General features: G+C 36.4%; 1 protein-coding gene across 1 annotated transcript; it reads left to right on the top strand.

Annotated features, from left to right (window-relative positions):
• Positions 1–2,886: 2,886 nt before the first annotated feature.
• LOC101558164 (natural killer cells antigen CD94-like) lies at positions 2,887–23,610 on the top strand. The gene is made up of 6 exons (XM_055118451.1): positions 2,887–3,002; positions 4,832–4,924; positions 5,057–5,119; positions 6,736–6,890; positions 7,981–8,084; positions 23,568–23,610. The coding sequence occupies exons 1-6, from the start codon at positions 2,996–2,998 to the stop codon at positions 23,608–23,610; spliced, it is 465 nt and encodes a 154-aa protein (XP_054974426.1). The 5' UTR covers positions 2,887–2,995.
• Positions 23,611–23,672: the final 62 nt, after the last annotated feature.

The following is a 23,672-nucleotide window of genomic DNA, read 5'->3' on the forward strand; positions in this document are numbered from 1 at the left end:
TGGGCAACATATATCAAACTAAAAGTACTTTTCTTTTCAACAAGGTAAATTCTAGTGATATAGAGAAAGATGTATATTATAAATAATACATTGAAAACGTTTGAAGATAAAAATAAGTTATGAATTATGCTTCTTGAGAACTTAATTTTTGCTTATGGTTTGCTGAAAAACATGGATATTTTTCAAATTTGTAGCATGGAAGTTCTTATTATAAAAATCAACTATTTATTTTATATTTGTACTCCACAAATTCTCTTTTGAACAAATTTTATCAGTTTTCTCTATGAATATGTACACAGGTTTTGGATTATTTCCCAGCCCTGGGTGAATCTTGATAATTTTCTCTCACCAAACCAAGGTTCAGAATGTGTTTTGTACCTCCCCAATAGACTTCTATAATTTTTGATAATTATAATTGTTTTTATGATTAATGAAAAATTGTAGTTATTTTAATACTATTATTTTTTTAATATTGAAGGAATAGTAGTATGTTACAAGCAATGGGTATTTCAGGATCTTATGTGTCATAAACAGTAATACTAGCATGTTCTTTTCCAATTATCTCAGACAGCAGGATAACTAGGATATCTACTGGAGCAGCAAATATATAAATACTTTTCCACAGAGAAGAGGTTTTGTGGGTTTTTTTTTTTTGCTTAAATGTTGATGGATTACAAAGTGATTCAAGACACTGGTTAGTAAAGAGCCGATTTAAGTGACAGGTGAATGCCATCTCTTCCCAGCCTGGACCCTCTGATCAATAAGACCAGCTGATACTCTGACTTCTCTCTTGTCTCCCCACCATTCCCTTCCTCTTGGCACCACAAACTCGTTCTTCTTTCCCTCATCTCATGGGTGTTTTTCTTAATCTTGGGGACAGGAATCACTTTGTACATATAGTTCTTAAGTTTGCTTTGTAACCTGGGACTCCCAATAGCCCCACACATGAGAGAAGGGGAGCTGGTGATTTATATGACAAATCCTGGGGCACATTGTCGGTAATTCTCAAATCTTTCAGTAGATGGAAGTGGAAACATGACCTCCTGCATAGAGAGGCAAAAATCTGTTTGGTTATCACAAAAGTTCATGGGGAGAAGTTCATTGAAAACTTTAATTTTATAGACACTTAGAAATCAAATTTTAGTCAAATCACTTTGTTTTGTGTCAATAGGAGCAGCTTTTGTAATTTTATTAGATTTAGAAATAAGAAACAACTAAAAACTCATTTAATAGTTTGTTTTATGCTAGGAAATTGTCATAAGCAAGGCGAAGGAATCTGGGGTTCACTGCCAGCCAGTCTCAGCCAATCAGACCGGAAGTTTCATGCGAGAACTCGACAGTACCCAGCATCTCTGGGGCCACTCTGGCAAGGCTCAGGGGACCATAGAGTGCAGGGTCTAAGGACAGTCAGGAATATGCACTGCGTGTACCTTAATCTCTTTGTTAATTGCCCAACTCCGGGGCAACGTGCTTTTAAATGGGGTTTGGTGGTGAATTTTTATTTACAGGTTCTTAATTATGGATCAAGATCCCTGCTCTCAAAACTCATTTTGCCTACCTAGCTTGCATTTGAAATTTCCACTAGGAAAGATACTTATAAGAAAGTAAGTGTAAATATGTAAAAGTGTGTAAATTGAATTGTCTATATTATCTAAGACAACTCAGTTCACAATTATAATAACTAAAAAAATATTAAAATAGAAAATTGAGCAATTAGAGTCAAGTTAAAAGGGATGGAACATTGGGAACTCATGTGTCAAAGACTTTTCAAGGTATTTGGAGAGATGCTTCAGTGGGTAGAGAACTTGCCTTGCACAAGTGGGATCGATTCCCAGTGCCACAGAGGTCTCCTGAGCTCCAAGAAGTAACCCCTGATTGTACAGCCAGGAGTAAATCTTCAGGACCCTGAATGTGACCCCAAAACAAGAAGCACTTTATAAAGCCAGTGACAATGAGGCATTAAAGTGTGCCTTAGGGACTGGAGCTACAGTACAGCGGGTAGGGCATTTGCCCTGCACGCGGCTGACCCGGGCGGGTTCAATTCACAGCATCCCACATGGTCCGCTGAGCACCGCCAGGAGTAATTTCTGAGTGCAGAACCAGGAGTAACTCCTGTGCATCGCCAGGTGTGACCCAAAAGCAAAAATAAATATGTAAATAAAGTGTGCTTTAGATGTCCTGAGACAGTTGAAAAGTACAAGTGTGTGTTCAGGAAACAGTGGAACAATGATGGGATGTCAGTACGGCTCTCTCTTTTGATATCCTCATCTGCAGATGAGATAAGGAAATAGAAATCAGAAACTCAGAATGAGAAATAGACATACTAAGGACTCGATGCCAAGGAAGAGAGATGAAAAATCTACACAACATGTAACCCAGGAGTCAGAGCTGGATTAGAATACATTGCCTGTGTGCTGTGGAGAGAGACTGCCTGTGTGTCAAACGCAGTGACTGTGGAAAACTACCTAGATAAATCTATCCTTAATTTTCTCACTGGTAAAGTATCTATACTTATATAACTTAATTAATTAACTTTTTTCCTCCTAGAAATAAACTACTTGTAGGCTGAGTGTTTTAATTTGCATTTGAGCATGGAGTAAATAAATTGCAAAGAGGAAAATACTATGTGGACTTACCTTCAGTTCGTTCATTTTCCAGATAATTTTTAAATAATTTTGATGTTCAAACATTAAGAAAAACCATCATACTCCCCGTTTATGAGAGTGAACGTATTGACATGACGCAAGCAGTGAGAATTTCCTGTATTGTGGTTCTAGAGCATTTTAGAAGTCAGTGATTTCACTGCTTCTTGCTTGCACAACAGTGCCTTGCTGATAGATGATCCAATAACTTTAGTTAAATAACATTTTTTTTCTTTTAGACATCTTTCGACACTGCTTTTGGATTACTTCACCTCTGAATTCCAGAACTGGCATCAGCACTTTGAAAGAGGAACTTCATCCTTGTCTATTTCACCTTTGCAACATCGTTTCTGATGGCAGGTATGTTCCGACCAACTTATAAAATTAAAATAGTGAAAGCATATCTATGAATATTGCAAATTTAAGAGCAGGACTTCTGGAAACAGTGGTATTTTTTTTTAAAAAAAAAAACCTTTTCCTATCAGATAAAAACTTTTTTATCAGTACTTTTCAGCTTTTACTTTTCTGATTCTTCATTCTGTAGCATAGAAATTATTTTGAGAAGTTTCTCCAAAAATTTTAAAAAGTGATTTCTCAAGGGACATCTTTACATCCTAAATAGAAATGTAATTCACCAGGTTCAGCTCTGAGAAACATCAGAGCACATAAATACAGACCCATTAATGGCAGGGATCAAAATTGCTGTGACTTACTATTTTTTGTGACTATTTCTTGTGACTTCCCAAAGTCACTAGTGAGCTGTTTGTTAATAAAAATAGTTTCTGGGAGTGAGCTTCAATTACTTAATACAATTAATTAGTAATTAATTAATTGATAAAAATGATATTATTCTTTTTGAGGGGCCCAGGGGAGCCCCAATAATACTGCTTGTGTCCCCTTATCCCCCAACTTTCAACAACCACTCCAGAAATACTGAACCTGGAAGACTGACTCAGTAAAGTCCTCAGGCCCTGCAATGGCAGAGGTCCCCACACCCAGTATTGCTGAAGAAGGGGTTATAAAACTGGGGATCAATCTTGGGGGTTCACACTTGCATGTTTGGGGGGCAATATCTATAAGCAGTTAATTTTGGATATGAGAAGATGTGATGCTCTTATAAAAATAATAGTTGCTTAGTAGGCAGAGATATGGCTCAAGGTGATAGACACATACTTAGTGCAATGTCCTAAATTCAATCCCAGCTCTGCAGGGTAAAGCCAGTCAACCCCATGCACTGTAGTATTAGATCTACATGTCTGCTGCGAATGTTTTAGATCCTCAATTGGTGTGACCTCTATAAAAATGGTTGCAGATAGGTCAGAAGTCATTTTAATGTTAAAATACTATAAATCCCCAAGATACTACATTTCTTGGGGAATGTCTCACCAGACCAGGGTGCCCAAAATCTTTTCATCCCCATGTGACGTCCACAGAGTTAAAAGCAGTTCGATATCTCTCAGACAGGGAATGCGTCGCAATTAGGAGAAAGGTATATCTCTAGACGTATTATTTTGACAATGAGAATGTATGGTAAATCAAAGATTCTGAGCTGAGCAAACTCATTTAATTTCTCATTGGAATCTTTCTAAGCATTAACACATTGAAGGAATAACATTTTCAATGGATCTTTGGTTTTCTTATATACCTAGGGGACTTAAATACTCTTCTTGTGACTTTTGTACAAAATATAAAAGTCAGTCTCAATGATGTAAGTGCATATACAAATTTGTTGATCTTTCCTATAGAAGATCTCTAATTTTCTTTGAGAAAATTAAATAAAAATAATATAGCAAAACAATTGTAGTTAGATGGTGATAAAGAAGTAAAAGTATTGATGATCCCCCCTGAAGAATAAGAACAATGCCATGTAAAAATGTTGGCATTTGGGGTTAGAAAGAGTACAGCAAGTATGAGGTCTGCCTTACACTGGCCAGGTTGGATTTGATTCCTGGTATCACAAATGATCCCTGGAGAGACATTTCTGAGTACGTCTAAGAGTGGCCCCCAAAGGAGGGAAATTTGGGAAATCTATGGATGTGATATCTTCACTTTACATTTCTTCATTGTAAAGATGATTGTGATATAAATTCTCAATATGCATTGGTTCTTGTTCCATTATTTGTGATTTTCAGAACTGCAACTTCTGTGCTTTTCTTTTCAACTATTTCTTTTCTTTTCTTTCTCTCCAGCTTCTCGGACCACTCAGTGGAGGTGGATTTCTGGAATCTTAGGAATACTGTGCCTTTTACTGTTGACGCTTTTGGGAGTTCTGTTGAGTAAGGGTAAGGCTTTCTTGGAAATGTATAAAATTAAAATACTGATAAAACTTTTTAACTTTAAATATTTTGTTCTGATAATATATATTTTTCATAAACTTTTTCTAATTTACTAATTTTCTAAATTATTTTATGCAGCATATTTGAGCCAAAGTAGTAAGTCAACCAACTCAACAGGAATCACTGCAGATTCCCAGGAAGGTAGGATTCATGCTTTGTAAAATATTGGTGGAAAAGAAACAGGTAGTTCTATGTTTTTCCTCTTATGTGGATGATTCTGCTCTTATCTATGTGATTTTGCTATCATATAACCATAAATTGCTATAATTTCACATAGCAATACAAAAATATTTTTAAACTGCAGGATTAACCACTTTCTAATAAAAAATCAAATTATACTGAATGTGCATATTCACGTATTTTTATATATATGGCAAATATGCTAAATTAGAATCCAATGACATAATTTTTCTTAATAGGTTTTCATGTTTAAATAACTGATCAAAACCAAATTACACTAAATACCAGTTAATGCTAATTACTGCCATATGGTTGCTTAGAACCTATATATATACATACATATATATTTGCTTTTTTTGGATTTCTGGTACCTTTTGATTCATAACTCACAATGTAATGCAAAGATTTCTGATAAATTTACTCAGTGAAATCAAGCTCAAAACCCAAATTTTTAATGTACTTTTTCTAAATAGCACTAAGTTGTCATACCATCTTTTGAAATCATCACGGTCTCTGTCACTGTCATCACGTTGCTCATCCATTTGCTCAAGCGAGCACCAGTAACTTCTCCATTTTGAGACTTGTTGTTACTGTTTTTGGCATATCAAATCTGTGATCATATGATACTTTATTTAAAACTCTCTCCGTTAGTATATTTTCTAGCTTTCTTGGAACATAATAGGCATATATAACTATATGTATATATTATTTGTCTTGCATGCGGCTGATCAGAGTTCGATTCCTCCACCCATCTGGGAGAGCCCAGCAAGCTACCGAGAGTATCTTGCCCACACAGGAGAGCCTGGCAAGCTCCCCATGGCATATTCAGTATGCCAAAAACAGTAACAACAAGTCTCACAATGGAGACCTTACTGGTGCCTGCTCAAGCAAATTGATGAACAACGGGATGACAGTGACAGTGATTCTATATAGTTGAAACATGTGATATATTGACATGATAAACTTTAATAATATGAATCACTGTAATAACTTTCATCGTGCGATTTATGATGTATTCACATAGTGAGAAATTTAAGATCTATGATAGAGATTAGAGTGTTATGAGAAATGGCTAAGTAAATGTTCTAAGCTCTATCAGTAATAATATTATAGAATTTTGCCTATGTTTCATTCCACTTTGTTTTGAAAATAAACTATCACATGCATGATATCAAAATTATCCCTATGTATCTTGCTCTTTTTGTTCAGGAAATATGCTGAAATACTTTTCTCCTAAAAATATCCCTTTCATAGAATTTGCTACTTAAAAAGCAAAACCTAATTATGGGTCACTTCCTGAAAACAAAAGTATTTCTAGATAATTCTCTCCTTATCTTGTACCTGTGCTCTCATTCTGTTAAACCATGTACACATATTTTAATATACTCTATTTTTGTGACCCAATGTCATCAGATGTGATTAATTAATGATTGAATATTAGATAGCAGCATATGATTAATTTCTATGAAGATTTTTAATAAATATTTGTTAAAAATTATCAGTAAATGATTTGTGTATGAGTAAACAGCCCTGGAAAAAGCAGAATCTCTCAACTCACTGGCGATGTTTCTTCTTAGGTTATCCCAGCTGCTGTTCCTGTCCAGAAGGGTGGATTGGATACCAATGCAGCTGTTACTTCATTTCTAAGGAGCAAAAAAGTTGGGAAGCGAGTAGGAATTTCTGTGAATCTAAGAATTCCAGTCTCCTTCAGATGTATAGCAAAGAAGAACTGGTATGTATATCATTCTATTTTTTGTACATATTTTGATATGCTATCTATGTACACAAAATAATATGATTTACTTTTCATAATAGCTGGTTTTGTTTTGAATAATGACTTACAAATGTTCTCTGCCCAGGAACAATATTTATCAAATCTACATGGTGTTTAATCAAATATGTATGTATAGGAAAAAATTTAAGATATGTTCAACATAATATGAGAAAATTGTCTCAAAGAATTTAAGATTGATTCCCTTTATTCAAAGAGGTCACTACTTTTATTCAAATGCTAACCAAACAAATTTGTAATTCTAGTTTTAAAAGTGGAGTGCGTAGCTAATTTTTAAACTTTGTGTCCTTTGGTTATATTTTAGAAAAGGTATGAAAACAGTGTTCATTAAAATCCCAATTCCTTATGCTCTAGTGTAGTGCTCACAAGAGCTGGGCCATTATCTGTGACACTCAGCCCTGCTGCTCGGGCATCAACCCTGCTGTTGAGGGCCGGTGGGTTCAGTGTTTGGGTTGGTCATGTGGTGTCGCCTGGCTGAACAGTACTGAGGGTCACCAGGTCCACTCCAGCAGTACTTGGGAGGGGCATGTGGTGCTTGAGATTAAACTTGCATCTAAGGTAATTGCATCTAAGGCATGTGCTTCAGTCACTTCTAATTAAAGATATCAGTATGATTATTCTATACTTGAAATGCAGCTATACCATGTCCGACTTTGGGTTATCTCTCCTACTCCCTAAACACAATTCTTAAGTGAAAATTCCCCTACCTGCACGAGAATTCAGGACACTATTAATTAGGATCCCTCTGATTGATCTGTGAAAGAAACGACCCATGAAAATTATCACTCTCTCTTAAATATTTTTATTCCTCAAGAAGTAAGATTTTGTGACATATTTTCTCTATACATTAATGCCTTGCTGAGAAAAGAAGAGATTCCGTGAATGATACTTCTAATGTAGATGCTAAAAATGATTTTAGTTTGTGACATTGAAAGGCAGAATCTAACGCAGAGTGATAACTTTCTTAGATGCACGTACTCTCTGCGTCCATTGAGTTTAGGTTCACGTGTCTGACTCTGTTTCCAAGCAGCATTTTTTGAGGTACAGTAGGAACATTTACTGGATTGGAGTTTCTTACAATAAGGATCTCGGCGCCTGGTTGTGGCTGAACGGCTCTGCAGTCTCCCTCGATCTGTAAGTTTCTGGCAGCTCTCGCCTTTTCTATTTTTGATGAGTTTGTCCTTCGAGTTCCACACAGAATATAAAACTGAGGAATATTAAGTCCAATAACCTGCACAGGCCTGAGAGTACAAAGAGAGTGAAGAGTTCACAAAATAGCAATTTTACCTCATACACATAAAATGCAAGCTTATGCTCACGTGACATTACATGAGTATAGATGTGGTCATAAAATCTCTTTGTACACCCGCTCTCATACCTTGCCTTCATACAAGCCCTGGTTGTGTACACCCATGTCCAACTGTCACCGTCACAGATGCTGCCTAATAGGAGCCATCATTTTATTTATGGCGGTGGATCCAAATATTTTTTGAAAATTTTTTTACATTGGAATCTTTTCTTTTCTGTCTTTTAAAAATTATTATTATTGAATCACCATAAAAAAATCACAAAGCTTTCAGGTTTAAGTCTCAGTCATATAATGATCAAACCCCCATCCCTTCACTAGTGCACTTGTTCCACCACCAAGAACCCCGGTATTATACCTCCCATCCCACCCCCCACACACACACCTGTGTGGCTAATTATCTTCACTTTACTCTCTCTATACTTTGATTACATTCAATATTTCAACAGAAAACTCACTATTATTTGGATCCAAATATTCTTAGCACATTCTCTATATTCAAATATTTTGGGTTAACTTCTTATTTGCCACCATTGAATTTCATTTGCATTCATTGTCCTGGGATTTGCAATACAATAACAAACTGGACTTTTTTGAATTGGATTGTCTAGATTAGATTAGTTAATGTAACTTTAAATAAAATAAAAGCATAATATGTATATATTATGTATTTAAATGCAAAATAAATTCTCTGACCTCTGTGATATTGATTATGAAGGCAATTACTAAAGTCTTTGCAAATTGCATTTTGAAGCTGAAAAATTTTGCTATAGAATGAAAAAATTACAAAAATCAGTATATCAATATTATTAATAGCCTTGTCAAGTCTTTAATGTAATAAAATCACTGTCAGCATACTTTTTATTCCATTTTCATTTTTTAACATTTTTTTATTACAGATTTAGAGATTTCCAAGCTTTTGACACAACAAAATGCATATGGTATAGCACAAGTAAAACGTTTTTTGACAATAGCTGTGAAAATGAAAATTATTATATCTGCAAGCAACAGCTTATTTAGATATTCATTCTTTTGTTGTGATGGGGTATATAGGTATACCAATATTAAAAATGTTACTTTGCATTTTATATTAACATTAATTGCCTATTTCTGGAATGTCTGTTGAATGTTTCAAAAGGTGTCTCATGAATTTTTTCTCTATGTAAAGCCATGCACTTTAAAATTTATAAAATTTGTTCAACCATGCTTGGGGTTATGTAGCTTTAATATGATTTTATGAATGTTTTGGTACAACATAGACATCGATACCAAATTAAATGTTTATGTTTATGTTTTATAAATTATCTTTGCAGAAATTAAAATAAAAGCAATTCATACAGTATATGTATATATATTTATATATACACCTCTCTCATTTAGTGCGTAGGATGGCATATTCAATTTGGAAGTCCATCTCATCTACCTTTTTGGATGTCAGTTGTTCTTGAATATTTATATGTGAATATACTTTCATTTGGATAATTTCACTCATCTGTGCCTTGGCATGACTTTTGCATTTAGATTAGGTGCCCCCTGGACTTCTTAAACAGTATAGGTAGGTTTCTTCCCAGTTTGGAAAGCTCTCAGCATTATTTCTAGAAATAAACTCTCTACTCCCTTCTGCTCTTCAGCTTCTGGAGCTTTAATGATCGCTCTGTTTAATTTTCTTCTGGATATATATATAGCTCTTTTTGAGCACCTGCATATTTTCTAAATCTCTTTTTTATCTTCCACTTCTCATCACATATATCTCTAACTTTAGCCTCACTAATTCTTTTCTCCACAACATCTATACTATTTCTAATTATAAGAGCAATTTTTACCTAATTTATTTATATATGAGGTAATTTTTTTGTGGTAGCCACTCTTGGCAGTGCTTAGAACTTATGCCTGGCTCTACACTCAGGGATCACTCCTGAGGGCTCAGAGGACCATATAGAATACAAGGGTTTAAACCTAGGTCAACTGCATGGGACACAAGTTGTTTATCTTGTACTGTCATTAGTACTATTTCTCATGCCCTGATCCAAGATAATTTTATTTATTATATATCTTAATTATTCCCTTTACTACTTAATTTTCTTCCTGATTCATGAGCTTTCTTTATGTGCTTAACTATGACAGTTATTTTTAATTCTAAGTTAGATCACAAATTTTGTGTTTGTTTAATTGTTGTTTGATTGTTTATATTTCCATTCTAAAATGCTCTGCTACTCTGCTATTCCGTATCCTTAGTATGCTTCCCTGTGTGATTTTGTATCTATAAATAATTAGATAGCTTTCTTATATCCAGTGGGTAGTGGTGTGGTGTTAGATTTAGATCTCTATCAGGACAATGAGTGAGGTAAGAATAGTCAGTGTCTAGGTATGAAAGATAAATGCAAGTCAAGGGAACCCAATTAGAATATGTTGTCACTGTTTCTCCACACCCTTCCATTAACCTTGTCCAAGTCTAAGCCTATTTGCAAAACCTTTGTTGGTGATATCTTTCTGTCTCTGTGTCCTCTCTCTCCATCTCTTTCTGTCTCTCTGTCTCTGTCTCTGTCTCTCTCTCTGAGCTACAGGCCTGTCTAATAAAAATTCACTTGTAGTGATTTCAGCTTTGTCTCCCCTGTTTTATAAGAACTTTTTCATGAAGAGAAGAGCCAAGTTGAGTTATAATTGTTTTGTCAATTACAACTTAAAAGGAAGAATTGCTGACAGTGACTCACTGTGTTGTAGTGTTTACATCATGCCTCAAATCTTCATATTATTACTGCAGTATCATTGAGGTTTAACATTTTATAAGTTTTAGGCATATAGTGATATAATTTGATATCTGTACCTATCATATAATGATTGCCACAAAAACTATAGCTTTAGTTGTCATACTAGTGACCCTAAAACCAATTTATCAATTCTCTTTTTTCTCATTCCATCTAGTAACCTCTATTAATTCGGTCCCAAAATTTCAATGTTGGGGTTTTACTCCTGTTGTTTTTGTTGTTCATTTGTCTATTTTCCAGTGGGAGTTGGTGCTTGCAGACCACATCCAGGGAATCTTGGGGCCGTTCCCATTGAATGACTGCCTTGTGGGCAAGCCTGATAGATTGGTACTCAGTATGGTGATGATGTTTCTCAGGCCCAGTGATGCTTGGGACAGACAACTGCAACACACTGGGTGGTTCTCAGGTGCTATGTGCTGTCAGGATGGAATCAATGGTTCTACCTGTGTGTTCCAGTCCTTTGACCTATGTGTCTGGCTCTAGTTTTGTTCTTGACCTTCCATATATGAGTGGGGTTACACTCATTTATATTTTTCTATTTATCTGAATTAACATAGCACTTTAAAGATCCAGAAATATTGTTTTACCTGAAAAAATTTATTCACATTAGAGCAAGAAATTTTGTTTCATAAGATATATAACTTTATTGATGGGATAATTATCTCTCACCTTCTTTATATATTCATTTGTCAGTGGGCATTTAGAATTCTTACTACATTTTAAATAATGCTGTAATGAAAATGTGATTCATTTCAATTTCAATTTTTGACATGGAAAATGAAAGTTTAATGAAAATCAACAACCACGTAAGAATAAAACTAGGATCAAAACTCCACGGCATTACAGTGGGCATAAGGAATGCACATCGAAGTCCGTCAGGTTTAATGGATGAGGGTAACAGTTTGAAGGTTTCCCCAGCACTGACCAACTCTTTAACATTTCAGAAGATATCTTCTGAGCATCCTTGGTGTAATTTATTAATGGTTTACAGAAGCCGTAGCCCAAGCTGCCCATAAAGAAAGAGAAAGTGTGAGACTAGACATGAGAAAGCCAATTAGAAGTTATAGAACTAAAAATAGAAATAGAAATGTACTGAAAGGCCTAAGTAGCAAAATAACCACATCTGGAGAATTGAGTAAATGAGTTTGAAGACAAGATACAAAAATACTAAATAAAACACAGAAGATAAAAAAGTGTGAAATGAAAGGAACATATCAAAAACTTATAAGAACGGTTCAAAAAACAGACAAAAACATGAGGCTGAAAAAAGGGTATTGCTGGTAGGGCACCTCCTTACATGTGACCAACATGGTCTTGATTCTCAGCTCCTATTGGTCTCCTGAGCTTTTCCAGGAAAGATCTCTGAGTGCAAATCCAGGAGTAAGCATGAGCACAGAGTATGGACACAAGCAAAAAGACAAAACAAGACAAAAAAGAATTCAAGAACAAAGAATAAAAGTGCCATAGAAGCTTCTGGAGAAGCTAGACCATGAGATCAGTAAAGAACAACTGACCAGAGAGGTTATAAATAGGAATTTTCCAGAGTCAAAGATAAATGCATCCAGATTCAAGAAGTTCAGAGTCTTAGTTAAAATGAACCCAAATAAAAAGATTTCAAGATGTATTGTAATCACAAAGATAGAATTCTGAAGGCAGAAAGATTAAAGAAGGAAATGATGTACAAATAATTTCCATAATCTTCACAGTGGATCTATGAAATATAACTTTATAGGGCAGAACAGAATAGTACTATATAGGCAATAAGTCTAATTAAATAAATATATCAACAAGAATAGTCAGCTTAGTCATTATTCAAGTTCAAAGGAATGATAGAAAAATTCCTTGAAAACCAGTAGTTTAAAAACTACACAAACTTGCCACTTCGCCGCGCCTGCAGCCCCAATATGACCGAGGAAGACAAGGGAGCTGCTTTGGACACCAGCAGCCCGCCAGCAACCTGCAGTATGTGATTTGAGCATTTCTGCCAGCCCCCCCCGTGCGGGGGCCCGGCGTTTCTCTCTCTCTTTTTTTTTAATCTCTCTCTCTCTCCCTCAACCTCTCCTGGGCACAGCACAGCCTCCACCCCACTTCTCTGAGCACAAAATGGAGAGACGCACCCAAATGCGCGGCGCAGCTGGCGGGGGATCGAGGGCGGGGAAGTACCGGTCTCCGCCCACATCGGACACTTAAAGAGAGTGCAGCCACGTGGGCTTCCCCACTTCGCCGCGCCCGCAGCCCCAGTATGACTGAGGAGGACAAGGGAGCTTTCCCACTTCCGCCCGTGCGGGGGCCCGGTATTTCTCTAGGTTTTCCCATCTTATGAGCTCCATAAAAGGGTAAAAGATTGTAGTGATAGAATTTCAGGCAGAATTTTCCCTGGACTTTATACAGAAACACAAAACCGTGCGGCCGCTGCCGTGGCCGCACGACCTAATGTCATCTAATCATGAGCAATATGAAATGGTTCCCTTTTAACGGGTCGGACTTTGGTGGGAAACCCTAACAAGAATAGTAAGTTTTTTGTTGAAATATTGAAGGCAACCAAAGTGGTAGCCATCTCTCTAGATTGAACTAAGCCATATCCCCACGCCAGCTGAGAAGAAATATCCTTCTTTCTCAGGAAGAAACGCGGCGTGGCGTTGACCATAGTATGATGTCCATTAAGTTGACACGGACCTGGTGGCATGGGAATGGGTTACAAGGGAATAAAGAATTATGTACATGGAACAGCGGGATGCTGGTGGAATCTCAAGCCGGGGCCGATACCAGCACACTACTTTTGGTTCCAGAAACTGCAGACTTTCTACCAGAGTATCAACTAAGCCAGAGCCCCACGCCTGCTGATGACAGGAAATAACCATCTTTTCCGCTTTTTATCCCTTTGTCAGGCAGCGTGGTGAATACTAAACAGGTGTGAACTCGGTGGCGTGGGTCGAGGGGGGAAAAAAAATAGAAAAGTTATGTAACAAACAATGGGACTTGCTTGAAACCCTAGCAATAATAGCGAGTAATGTGTTGAAACAGAATGTAACCAAGATAAAGTGTAAACTAAGTGAAACTTATCAATTACAAGGGCGGGGACGGGGGGGGGGGGGACGAGGTATACTGGGGTGGTTGGTGATGGAATAGGGGCACTGGTCAAGGGAAGGGTGTTTGAGTATTGTATAATTGACATAATCCTGAGAACTATGTAACCCTCCACATGGCAATTCAATAAAATTTAATTAAAAAGTTAAAAAAAAAACTGCACAAACTTGAAACCAGCTTTGTAGGAAACATTAAACAGTCTTTAAAATACTAGACACACTTCACAAACACAAACACTAGACAAACTTCACAAAAAATTGAAACTCAGATCAATGGAATAAAATTTTTATAGATAAGTCAAAAATATAAAATGGAAAAAGGAGGCTTATTTCAAGACCATGTTCTCTCTTGAACACATATTTTCCTTGGTTTCCTCTCTGATCTTCTCACTCTGGTGAAAACATTCTCTCTTGAATGTGTATTCCTCTCTTTATCTACTCTCATGTTCTGTTAATAAAGTTCTTTCAATAAAATTATTTTGCTTCACTAAAAAATATGGTAAAATAAAATGCCTTTTGATAAATGGTAGTAGGAAAACAGGCTAGGCACATGGGAAAAATATCTCACTCTACTCCACAATTAAAGATTTATGCATTGGGCCTGGATACATAAAATATGTTGGATAAAATGTAAATGAAACACTCCATGGTGTTCACATCAGACGTATCTTCAGTGATTTATCTCCATTGGCAGGTAAAATAAAATTAAAATAAATAAGTAAAACTGCACCATAGCACTGTCCTCCCGTTGTTCATCAATTTGCTCAAGCAGGCACCAGTAACGTCTCCATTGTGAGACTTGTTGTTACTGTTTTTGGCATATCAAATATGCCATGGGTATATTGCTAGGCTCTGCCATGTGGGCAGGATAATTTCAGTAGCTTTCTGGGCTCTTGAGAGGAGCGGAGGAATCGAACCTGGGTTGGCCTCGTGCAAAGCAAATGCCCTACCTGATGTGCTATCCCTCCAGCCCAAATAAAACTATCTCAAAACAAAAACCTTCTTCACTGGAAAAGATATCACCGAAACAAAAGACATCTTACATATGTGAAAAGGCATCTGTTTGTGGCTTTTCAACTCTCAGCATTCTTTGCTCAGTCATGGAAGTGCTGAACCAGCCATTGTATTGCTCATCGATGCTGTCGATGTTGTCAATGATGGCATCTTCCCACGTTGCCTCAATAGTGCCAAAGAGTGCCCAGTTTTTGGTCATTCTGGGAGTTCTCTTCTGAAATTTAAACTTTGCAGTCCTTTCTCCCTGCTCTGCGAAGTAGAATTTTGCACGAAGGAGACGGTGGTCCAATCTCATTTGGAATTTTGGGACAATAGCGATATTGGTCAGGCAAAACTCTCAATTGAATGTGTTGTGGTCAAATTCATTGTGGAACTGTCTACCAGGAGACTCCCAAGTCCAATGTTTAGATTTGGCCTTCTGGAACTGTGAGTTACCATGGATGGTCTTGGTCAACATGATGAACTCAGACAATCTCTCACCCTGTTCATTCCATTCTAGGCCATGGGTCCTGATGTGGAATTCTTCAGGCGACCGTTTCAGTCCTATCTTGACATTGAAATCACCACTTTTAGGGCGGCCTCCAATTGCCCCTACAGCCGTCCCCATGGTTCACACCATATTTGAACCCCATCAAATATGGTGCGGAAATGATGGAAAATAGGTATGGCCACGCAGTCCGGAAAGCAGCCTGGAGCGTGGCAGTGGCTGGGTAGTAGAGGTAGTGGAGGTTGGCCAATGAGGTATTTATCTGGCTCCACTACCCAGCCACTGCCACGCTCCAGGCCGCTTTCCTGACACTCAGGCTAAACCTCACACATGAGGGAAGCCCCACAGAACCAGGAAAAGCAGAATTTTGTGACCTTGGACTCCAGGCTTAATGAGACCCGGAAACAAGATCCTCTGTCTGCCTCCTCCAATCTCCTGCACCCAGGGATCAAGCCCAGATGACCCAATCAATAAATAGGGAGAAGAAATGAACAGATATCTCTACAAATATGAAATACAGGTGATTAACAATACATAAAAAATTACTGGCACTAATTATAAGTAAATGCAATCAAAACAATTAAGAGATATAACTACCCATAAGTGTCAATGGCCAATGACAAAAGACCAGAAACAAGAATTGTTGGTGGGAATATGAGGAAATTGGAACCCTCATTCACTGCTACTTGGAATGTGAATTAATTCAGATGTTTTGGAAAACAGTATGGAGAGATATAAAAGAATTAAAAACAAAGCTCATGTATTATCTGAAACACTCCTAAGCATCTATCCTCAGAGCACCAAAACACTCATTCAAAAATATTTATACTGGGGATGGAAAGAGAGTACAGAGGTGAAGGCGTTTGCCTTGCACTTGTACAAGCCTGGTTGGATCTCCAGGACCCCATGTTGTCCCTAAAGCTCTGCCAGGAGTGATTCCTGAGCACGTCCTTGTGTGGCCCCATATAAGATATGAGCCAAAAGAGAAGCCATGCAGATATTCATTCCAAATTCATTATGATGTCCAAGATATGAAAACATCCTAAGTACATGAAATGAGTGGATAAAGAAGTTTGGCTATACATGCAAACAAAACAAAGACAAAGAGTTTACACAAAGTTTTTGACATATTGGTTGTTTGGGGGTCACACCCAGCAATGCTCAGGACTTATTCCTGGGTCCATGCTCAGGGGTCACTTCTGAGATTGAGTTTATCTTTTGGTAGCAATACAATATTTAGCTTCTTGATAATTTTCTTAAGGTACCATATGTGGTTCTCAGGTCAGCTTTGTGAAAGGCACACACCTTGTCTAATGTAATATCTCTCCATTTCATTGACAGTCTAACTTAATTGTTTTGCAAGTTCCTTATTCCCTCTACTGTCACTAAGGCCTTGTATCTACCCTTTTATCTATTGGAAGTAGAAAAAGCTTATGATATTAACTTTTACTCGTGGTGGTAGCAATACAATATTTAGCTTCTTGATAATTTTCACTATCTTCAAATATGAAATTTAAGCATGGGTATTGTTCAGATCATAGGGTTTAACCCAAATTAAAAGATAAACCATGTATGATTTCCACCACAAATTATAATATGCTAAACTCCAAAATTGCCTTCCCATTTTAGAATTGTTGTCAAATATCATAATTATTGAATTTTCCCTATGAATTGGGAGAAATAAAAACATCTTGATGTCATATATTTTCTTATTGTCAAAAACAAGAGAGTAGAGAAATTTTCAGAATTTTAATAGTCCTTTATACAAATTTTCAACGTCTTTTCTCTCAGACTTTTTTTTTACAGTACTAGAAATTATAGATGTAAAATTGACTTGAGCAGATGAAAGTTTAGTGGAACAGTGAAAGCATGAGTTTCTAGACTAAAAAGTTCAAACTGCTCTAAAAACATCCTGTTTGGTTTTGGTTTTCAGTGGGGACTTTCTCTGGGGAATCATGTCATTTCCAGTGTTTTCTTTATATCCAAGATTGATCAACAGATATGGACCATTGAGTTTTACAGTGTAATTTTTTTGGTATATAGGTTAAGACATAGGTATAGGGTAATTTTATTGCTACTTTGTAAAGATGCATAGGCTTTAGACTTTCAGAAATAACTGATATGTTACCTTTAGAGTGCTTAGAGTGAAAACCCAAGGCTCACCTAACAGGTTACCATAGAGAGACAGGTACTGGGTATGGAGGTCTTTGTTATATATAACAATCAAATATAGCAGCAGACATACACACACATACACACATATATGAATACATAAATGAATATATATGAAATTGGAAGGACTGATATATATACATATATACATAGGAATTAATATATGTATATATATATCAGTGCTTCCAACTTCATATATATATTCATAGGTATTCATATATGCCTTCATATATACATATACTTATATATGTATATATACATGTATATATGTCAGTTGCACTACTTTTACATATATATTCATATATATTGGAAGCATTGATAATACATATTATCAGTTCTTCCAATTTCATATATTCATATATGTATTTATATATTCATATTTATGTATATCAGTACTTCCAATTTCATATAAGGTTCTTATTTCCTTGCTGATACTCTGTTTGAATATCTATCCAAAGTGAAAGTGGGGTGTTATCATGTTGTCCTTGAATTATTTCTTCAGTTTTATTAGCAGTAGCTGTCCAACTCTTGCTGTCCCTTCATTTGGTGCATGTATTTGTTGATAGGGGTTAAGTCCTCTTGGTGTATTGATCCTCTAACCAACGTATAATCTCCATCCACGTCTTCTATTGCTTTATTTTAGATTGAATGCTATTTAGTCTAATAAGAATAGGTACATTTTCTGTCTGCAATATACATCAGTTTACATGTTGTTTTCATCCTTTTGTTCGAAATCCATATTTATCATGTGAATTCAGTGCATTTTACATAAGTGGCAGAATGATGATTTTTCATTAATCACTCTGTGCCATTTCGCAGGGGTCTATATCAGTTTTTGGCACTTATAGTATTGATGTGAGGAATTTGTTGTCACTTTCCTATGAAGATTTAGGTCATTCTTAGAAAATAATGAAAGAACAGTGCTTTTCTCAACTCATTCATGTCATTTCCATCTTTTCTTTATATCCAAGAGTGATCAACAGTATGGACCATTGAGTTTTATAGTGTAAATTTTCAGATTTATTCTGCTTGTTTCTATCCATGCAGCATTTTATCAGCTACTACAGGAATTTTTCCTGCACTTAAAACTGTTTTAAGTTTTTGGTTCTGACAGAAATTCTCTGTCTTCCTAAATGTGTGCCTTTCTGGAAATCAAGGACTTTTGGGTTCATTGTGTGCTTATTTTTATACTTATTAAGACACGCGAGCTTTTGATATCAACAAGTGAGCAGTCTGTCATCTTAAGTGTGTTATTGGTTCAGAGTAAGAACCCAGTGTCCACCCCAATGTCACCGCAGAGACAGTTTCCAGCTACACAGGGTTCCAAAGCCACAATGCTGCCGTCACACTCTTTGAAGAGTATACACTAGACTCTTACCCCTGCCTGCTTTCAGTCTTGCATCAGCGGACCCACTGATCAGAAGAGATGTACATTACAAACAGAAATTCAGAAATTTTGAAACAATATGTCTTTTCTTTACACCGTGTCCTTTATTAACCTGTCCTTGTTCTATAAAATCACAGTATACCAGTGTATGCAAGAACGATGAGTCATTCTCTTTTTTTTTTTTTTTGGTGCATTTAAATTCATGCACTAACAAAAAAGCAAAACTTTCTTATACAATCTCTGTGGTCAGTATTCATGGTTGAATTTTCAATTGCTAAACTTGCCAGAGTAAAATGATAGCTTTACTTAAAATTAAAAAATGCTATATTTAAAAAACTAACTTTAACACAAGAATATTCAGAGGCAGAGCAAATTTAAATGAGTTCCCTTGGTTTTAATTACTTTGTGTGATCTTCACAGCCAAGTAATTTAAGCAAATATTTGTAACCAAAGGGAAACTTTTGGTCCTTTGTTTCTCTCTCTCTCTCTCTCTCTCTCTCTTTTTCTCTCTCCTTCTCTCTCTTTCTCTCCTTCTCTTTCTCTCTCATTATTTCTCTTTCTCTTTTACTTTCTTCTTTCCTTTCTTTTTGATGCTTTCTTGTTTCTCTCATTTTTGGATAGGATGGAGACTGGGCTATACCCAGCAGTGCTGAGTGACTATTTCTGGCACTGTACATTTGGGGCTGGCTGCATGTGAAGCAAGTGCTTTTCATCCTATACTATTTTTCTTGTCCTCATCTTGCTTCTTCTGAACCATACTTCAGAGTAACTAATTTGTTGCATTTAGTAATTTTCAAGAATAATAATTTTGAAAAACCTGAGATCATGTAATTACAGTTATCATGCAATAACAAAAAAGCAAAACTTTCTTATATAATCGCTGTGGTCAGAGATACAAATATTTGCAAGTAGCAGAATTGAGTAAAATTATGGTCTTTAGAACACATACTGAAAAATTGCAAATTAAACTTGTAAGATAAAAATAAGGTCAATGAATTATGATATTGTCAATGTCTATGTTTTGGTTTTATGCTTTAGTTGTGTAATATTTTGAAAATGGGAAAAACTAAGTGTACAATATAGCACATGACAACATATTATCTTAGCAAATCTCTGTCAATCTATACTTATTTCAAAGCAAAAAAAGTTGAAAAAAACAGAAGTTTACAAGATATAGCCTATTTTATTCTATAGGTACTAGCAGAGCAGGAAGTACTATTAAAAAGGGGTCAACAATTTCCCAAAGTTCATAATCCTAGAATTTCAGTGCCACATATTTTCTAGGCCCAAAGACATTTTTACTTATGCTCATCTGATATTGTATATTGGCAAGTTCTTTCTCTCCTTCACTCTCTACTTGTGTTTACATATCCCATATATAAAAGTGTGAATTATTTTCATACAAAATTTATGGATATATAATATATTCTATACATGGATATAAATTATATTTATATGTTATATGCATAATGTCATATTTAATTTGTATATCTCGTATATATTGTAAAGACTATCTCACTAATATTTATGACAAATATCTTAACAATTTTTTTAGGAAATGTTTAGTTTACTCTGACAAAAAAAGGAATCTCACACAATTCCACAGAGAGGAGGGGATCATCTTCAGATGTTGACCCAATTCCAAAGTGATTCAAGATGTTGGTTAGGAAAGAGCCGATTTAAGTGACAGGTGAATGTCACCAACCAGCTTCTGACCAGCCTGGACCCTTCTGGTTAACAAACCAGCTGGTGTTCTCACTTCTCCCTTGTCTCTCCGCCCACCCCTTCCTCATTGCACCATAATCTCATTCTTCCTTCCCTCATCTCAAGGGGCTTTATCTTAATCTCGGGGACAGGAAACACCTTGTACATTCAGTGTTTTAGTTTGTTTTGAAACCTGAGGCCAACATTAGTTCTGCACCTGAGAGAAGGGGAGCAGGTGATTTATATATCAAATCCTGGGCTACATTGTCTGGTAGGCCTCAAATCTTTCAGTAGGCCTAAGCAGAAACATGGCTCCCGGCACAGACATCTGCTTGCTTACCACAAAAGTTCATGGGGGAAAAAATAAAAGTATAGCAAATTTTTAATTTATGAACATGAAGAAAACAAATTTGAGTTCAAACACTTTGTTTTGTGTCTATAGGAGCAGCTTTTGTAATTTTATTAGGCTTACAAATTAAAAACAGTTAAAAATTATTTGATTGTTTGTTTTGTGCTAGGAAACCATCCTAAGGAGGGTTTAGGGAAGCTGGGTCCACTGCCAGCCGGTCTCAGCCAATTGGACTGGAAGTTTCATGTAAGAGCCCAGTAGTGCCCAGCTATAGTGCCCTGGGGTCACCCTGGCAAGGCTCAGGGGACCATAGAGTGCAGACTCTGAGGAGGGTCAGGAATACGCACTGCATGTACCTTAACCTCTGTGTTAATGCCCAACCCCGAGGCTGTCTGCTTTTAAATGGGACTGGGTAGTAAATTTTTATTTATAGTTTCTTAATTATGGATCAAGGTCTCTGATCTCCAGACTCATTTTATGTTCCTGGTTTGCATTTGAAGTTTCCACTAAGAAAGAAAGTTACAAGAAAACAATATGTAAATTGATATATCAATGTATCATCTAAATTAGACAACCCAGGTCACAATTAGAATAACTAAATCTATTTTTAAAATGGAAAATTGAGCAGCTAGAGTCAAGTTGAAAGAAAAGGAACATTGAGGAATGTGTCAAGACATTTTTAATTAGTTAATTATTTAATTTTTTTTACAAAGCTCATCATTATTGGGTTTCAGCCGTATGATGTTCTGACACCCATCCCTCCATCAGTGTAATTTCCCAGCATCACTGCCTCAGTTTCCCTCCCACTCCCCAGCCCCCTCCATATTTGCCTGCTTCTATGGCAGGCACTTTTCTCTCTCTCTGTCTCTGTCTGTCTGTCTTTCTGTCTGTCTGTCTGTCTTTCTATCTATCTCTCATTTTAGGCATTCTGTTTTGTAATACAGATGCTGAAAGGTTATCATTAATATCTTTTTACCTACTTTCAAAACTCAGTTCCTGTCCAGAGTGTTTCATTTCCAACTAATGTTGTCAAAACAGATCCTCCTCTATCTTAACTACCCTCCACCCCAGCCCCCACATCCTTGTGGTGCTTTTCAGTCAACCAGTGCTCCTGAGCCACTTTCCTTGGCCTTGGATATTAGTTTAATATTGCCTTTCTTTAAGCCCACAAATACATGTAGTCATTCCATATCTGACCCTCTCTTCTGACTCATTTCACTCAGCATGATACTCCCCAGTTCCATCCACTTATAGGCAAATTTCATAACCTCATTTATCCTAACAGCTGCATCATATTCCATTCTTTAAATGTACCATAGTTTCTTTATTCAGTCATCTGTCCTCAGGCACTCACGTTGTTTCTGGATTCTGGCAATTTACAAAGAATGGAATACAATGCAGGGAGAAAGGAACATTCATTCATTGCTGGACGGAATATCAAAGACTTTTTAGGGTGCTTGGAGAGACAGTGCAGCAGGCAAGGCATTTGCTTTGCTGTAGCCAACGCAGATTCAATCCCCACTGCCAGAGTTGTCTGCTAAGCCCAAGAAATGATCCCAAGAGTAAATCCTGAAGCACAGTGGGTGTGGCCCCAAAACAAATGAAAGAAAGACTTTTAAAAGGATGAGGCACTACAGTGTGCTTTAGATGTCCTGAGACAGTTGGAGAGCACAGAGATGTGTGTTATGGAACAGTGGAACAGTGTTGGGATGCCACTCTGGCTCTCTCTTTTGATGTAGATGAGATAATGAAGCAGAAATCAGAAATTCAGAATGAGAAATAGAGATATTAATAACTTTGACAAGGAGAGAGATGAAATCTACACAATATATAATCCAAGAGTCAGGGCTGAATTAGAATATATTGCGTGGATAGAGACTGCCTGTGTTTCAAACTCAGTGACTGTGGAAAACTCCCAAGATCTACTAATACTTAGCATTCTCACTAGTAAATTATCTTTATTTAAGTAACTTCGTGAATAAGCTTTCTCTAGAAATCAGCTGCTTGTAGACTATGTCCATTAATTTATCTTTTAAGACAAGTAACATGTGTCTATCATTATTAAAAGTAGAAAATGCTATGTGCACTTACCTTTGATTTGCCCATGTTCCAAATAATTTTTAGACAATTTTGATGTTCACACATTAAGAAAAAAACATTACTCCGCCTTTTATGACTGAAAATATCGACATGACGCAAGCACAGTGAGAATTTCCTGTATTGTGGTTCTAGAACATTTTAGAAGTTAGTGATTTTAGTGCTTTTTGCTGGTACTATAAACAATGTCTTACTGGTAGACTATTTAAGAATTTTATTTAAATACACATTTTTTTTCTTTTTCTTTTAGGTATCTTTCAATGCTGCTTTTGGATTCCTTCACCTCTAGCTGAACTTCAGAATCAACATTTGGAAAAAGTTATTTCATCCTTATCTATTTCACCTTTGAGAGATT

The sequence above is a fragment of the Sorex araneus genome, chromosome 10 (genome assembly GCF_027595985.1).
Source record: "Sorex araneus isolate mSorAra2 chromosome 10, mSorAra2.pri, whole genome shotgun sequence".
In the NCBI taxonomy this organism is placed as follows: domain Eukaryota; kingdom Metazoa; phylum Chordata; class Mammalia; order Eulipotyphla; family Soricidae; genus Sorex; species Sorex araneus.

Excerpts from the sequence above, each read along its gene's own strand:
- LOC101558164 (XM_055118451.1), top strand. Across the intron at positions 4,925-5,056 it reads GGGAGTTCTGTTGAGTAAGG|CATATTTGAGCCAAAGTAGT; the intron begins GTAAGGCTTTCT and ends TATTTTATGCAG. Across the intron at positions 8,085-23,567 it reads TCTGCAGTCTCCCTCGATCT|GTATCTTTCAATGCTGCTTT; the intron begins GTAAGTTTCTGG and ends TTTTTCTTTTAG.